The following is a 4,540-nucleotide window of genomic DNA, read 5'->3' on the forward strand; positions in this document are numbered from 1 at the left end:
TATATATATATATATAGTTTTATCAATGATATTTAGTGTAATTTATCAGTTCAAATGCAATTAGATCCTGATTGTTTCTGTGCAAGAATAGTACTGATTTCAGAAAATAAAACATGAAATTAAGAATGACTATTTACTTTTTTGGTGCAGGTTCCAGAATTTATTGTTAAGGATTCATCAGCACACATAATTCCAAAGCAATGATTCAATCCAAATTTAATAACTTGTTCTTCATCTGAAATGTCTTCCAAAATTCTATGTAGGCAATGTTTAAGCAAACTCTCATTCAGTCTGGCTGCATTCTGGCCTACTTTTCACGATCCTATCGATTCCCGTGCTACGATCCTGTTTCACTGAGAAATACATTATGGACGTAAAATGAGTTGTGAACAACAATTAACCTTTACTTTAAAAGGCTTAGATTACGGCCCTCTAAATGGCTTCAGTGTACTTTTTATTAGTAGCTTTTAGTGTAGCTATAAACCTTTGCTAAAGTGTAGCTTGCCTGTAGTCATGATTGTTTTGACAACCTACAATTTCAAAGGAGCTTCCCCAGCAGGGTCTCAGAATATACTGTAGGTTTTTCAAGATTTATTATCAGACAAACAAGATGCACAAGTGAGCCTGCACTCACGTGGACTCATTTACTCAATCACAATCCTCTCTGGAAATCACAGCATGCTTTACAGCTATATAAAACGGCATTGTAACAAATACAGGCATTAAACAAATCACTCCTCATAGGAGGAGAGGCCTCAGACGACTGTTTACACACCATGAAAGTCCCTATAGAGCTGTGAACCGCTTATTACTGCCAAACTTTGCTCTGACTAATTAAAGCCCTGCTTCAACACAGAAGAAGATCTCAGCGGCCAGCTTATTGCAATAATCACCATCTCCTTCAGTCAAGCAAATAAATGCTGATCTGCAAAGCAGGAACATCAAACACTCCTTCTCAATCACACACGCAAAAATAGAAAGATATTTTGGGGGATAAAAACTCATCACCTGCTTGGTGCTCCAGTAATTTGGCAGGAATAATTAGAGGTGTTTGTTTGCAAAGGGAAGCATACTCTATGTATGATTAGAGATTTGAACAAACCCCGAAGTGTTAAACTGATCTCATACGGCAATATATACATAATGCAGTTAAGTGCTAATGGAAGAGTTTTTGTTTGCTTGCTTGTTTTGTTTGACTGTTTTTGGTCAGGGATTTGCCAGTTGTGGTCAGAATTATTAGCCCCCCTTGGTACAGTAAATATGAGCAAAGATGGCTGTAAAAATAAATCTGCATTGTTTATCCTTTTGATCTTTCATTCAAAAAAAAAAAAAACGCAAAAATCTCCACCATTAAAATAAAATAAAAAACTGAAATTGGGGGAAAAATAAAATTTTTCTCCAATACACATTGGCCACAATTATAAGCACCCTGAAATTCTTATGAATAATATGTCTCTGAAGTATATTCATTCATATTTACATTTTTTAGCACACCAGTGTGACTAACATGAAATTGTCCAGCCATGACTTCCTGTTTTACATGAATATAAATATGAGGGAACACAAAGCCCAAATTCCCTTGATCGTCCAACAAAATAATTAAAACCAAAGAATATAGTTATGATGTGCCGCAAAAGATTGTTGAGCTTCACAAAATAGAAAGTGGCTGTAAGAGTAGTAGTATAATTCTATTTAATGCCATGTCAGCATCTGGGGCTATTTTCATGGCAAAAACTCAATTACAAAAATGCAAATATCACAAATACAATAAAAACCAAAAACAAACACAGCAAGTGATATTATACAAGATTTTTTAAAATTAACATATGATAAAAATTCTAAAACCTTTTCAGGCAAAACCTTTCTAAACAAGACCTTCATAACTTCATAAAAGAGCTTTCTACTTGCATTAAAACCGGGACAGTCCAAAAGAATATGTTTAATAGAAAGGGGGGGGTCTTGCAGAACATGCATAAAGTTGGGTCTTCACCTTTAAGCAAAAATGCATGAGTCAGTCTTGTATGACCTATATGACATCTGGTGTAGACCAAATGATCAAATCTGGTTTTAGGTGAGATTAAAAATCTGTTTGAGATTTCCGGATGGATTTCATGTAATATATTATTTGTGCACGTATCCCACTCTTCTAGCCACTTATTGATTATATACTGGCTGTAAGAAAATAGCTAAAGCATTGAAAGTTCCCGTTTCCACCATCATGGCAATTGGAGGGACCCAAGCCATATACAGAGAGCAGAATATCACAGAGAAATCTTGATGGGCTCTGTTGACTTGGCCCAGCAAGCAACCACCCAAAACACACTAGCAACCATCTAGCAATGCACTAAAACACTCAGAGAACCGTTGTAACTGTGTAGAAACATGCTTAAAATACTCAGAACAACCTATAAACTGTATAGCAATGTACTAAAAACAATTCAGATCACCTCAGCAACCACATATGAATGCTCTGGCAACCATCCACAACCTCAGGGTTAAATAAAATATGACAAATTAAAAATCGTACTTGTTAATGTGCGTCTCTATCTCCTGAACCTTAGGGCCCCAGAGGGGCGATCGGGGTCCCGTACTGTCAGGAGATGCAGGAGGTCCTTCCATCAGCCACTGGTCTCTGAGGGACTTCCTCTGTGAGAGAAACAGGGACAGGAGGAAGAGGTAATTAATGCGACACATTTAAATAGATTTCTTATCAGCAGTTCACACTAACAGCCAAACAAAGGCATTACAGCACACTGGTTTCTGGAGCTTAAAGGCCTATTCACACCAAAAGTTAATATTTGCCATAAAAACACACAAGACTGTGTATTTGACATTTGTACCTCTAAAATAGCAATGTCCCTACTACCCACCACTTTTTTTTTTGCAAAAGTTGCAGGTTGTTTGATATGTTCTACTTCAACATCCTGTTTCAGCAGGAGACAATACAAAGAAAAGAGAAAAGTGTTCGTCTAACCATTTCATGGGGTCTTTAAATTAAGAAAAATCTGAAGAAAATGCAATTGAGAATCTCTACAATTTAGAGAATGCCAAAAGGTAAAATTCGAAAATGAAATGTCCTGCTGAGCGTAATGTACTTTCACTCCTCTGCTAATTCCACCTCCAACAGCAAAAACAAGTAACAGCACATTTCTATATCAGGACCATCTAGAGTGTATTTCACTAATAAGAAAACACGGCTGTGTCTATTCTGACATGTAACTCCATAACGTGCACAAAAGTGCAGCCACCAGCTGCCACACAGGAAGTGATGTGCACCATGGAAACTGAAAATATATGAGAAGTAAGATAACACAAGACAGCAGTGGCTGTGAGATTAAACTTTATCTGCTTGCATGATTTCATTATGATTATGAACCCCAAATACAAACCCTACAGACACATTTTATGTCACTTATCATAAGGGTGTTTCTTGTCCAATGGCCACTTTTATGTCCCAGTGGTTGGTTTTTAATAATACTGATTTCAAATTCATTGTGATCACATTTAAACTTAGAAACTTGTCGCAATTCCTTAATTTAGTTTTTCTACTATTCCATTGCCTTTTATGTAAATATTTTATAGATATCCCTGACCCAGACTTTCAATCTTTAATATTTTAAAAGCTATGATAAACAGTGAAATAATCATAAGCCATACTGTTAGGCAATATATTATCTGAAAATTAATTTGTAAACAAATTTCATGTCTAAAAATTTTGACAGATGTTTCATAAGAAGTTAGTGGACGCATTTGACACAACAGTATATGGAAGCCCATTTCTGCCACATAAGATTATGATTATGATTAAGTATTGACATAAAAAGTTAAAATAGTTACAAGTCATAATGACAAAAAAATATGACTTAAAAAAAAATACTTTATATTACATAATTATGTTTTTTTTCTCATTTTGACTTGTCATAATTTCAACTTACCATCATCAATTTTGACCTTTTTGTCATAGACTTAATTTTAACTTTTAATATCATCATTGTGACTTAATATTTTATTTAAATTTTATCTCATAATTATTGTTTGCAAAAACATGATTTTTTTTATCTCATGTGGTGGAAAAGAGCTTTCATAACAGTAAGTGAAAATCATGAAATAAAATTTGAGCTGTCAGAAAATAAAGAGAAGTCAACATAAATAAAGCTGTCATTTTTTTCAAATGATGTAAAAAGCGTGAAAATATTACTTATATATTATTTATAAATATTATATTTTAATTTCATTATACAAATATTTATGAATGATTTAATTTGAGATGTGGTGGAAATTATTTTAATTCTTCAGAAAAATGGCTAATGCTGTCAGGCATGCATTACACTATGCTGCGATGATTTATATACACAGTTGAATATTATTAGTGGATGTGAAATAACTAGTAGTGTGAGTGTGAAAAGCTTGTCTTAGGATAAGACAAGCTTATCCTAAGCTGTTCCTACTCTGTTGGTTCCAAGACAAATTTTTCATACACTGTGTGTCTGTGTGTGTACATTTATGGGTGTTTCACAACTATGGGCCCTTTTGTCCCCCC

At 34.4% G+C, this 4,540-nt stretch overlaps 1 protein-coding gene across 1 annotated transcript in view; it reads right to left on the bottom strand.

Moving 5' to 3' along the window:
• Positions 1-4,540, bottom strand: part of LOC107551918 (acidic leucine-rich nuclear phosphoprotein 32-related protein-like) — a 15,279-nt gene that overhangs the window by 10,026 nt on the left and 713 nt on the right. The window contains exon 2 of the mRNA XM_016233698.1: positions 2,528-2,646. Within this exon, the coding sequence (XP_016089184.1) occupies positions 2,528-2,619 (92 nt within the window). The 5' untranslated portion in view covers positions 2,620-2,646. The remainder of the gene's footprint in view (positions 1-2,527; positions 2,647-4,540) is intronic.

This window comes from Sinocyclocheilus grahami, unplaced genomic scaffold (genome assembly GCF_001515645.1).
Source record: "Sinocyclocheilus grahami isolate Dianchi unplaced genomic scaffold, SAMN03320097.WGS_v1.1 scaffold437.1, whole genome shotgun sequence".
NCBI classification, from domain to species: Eukaryota; Metazoa; Chordata; class Actinopteri; order Cypriniformes; family Cyprinidae; genus Sinocyclocheilus; species Sinocyclocheilus grahami.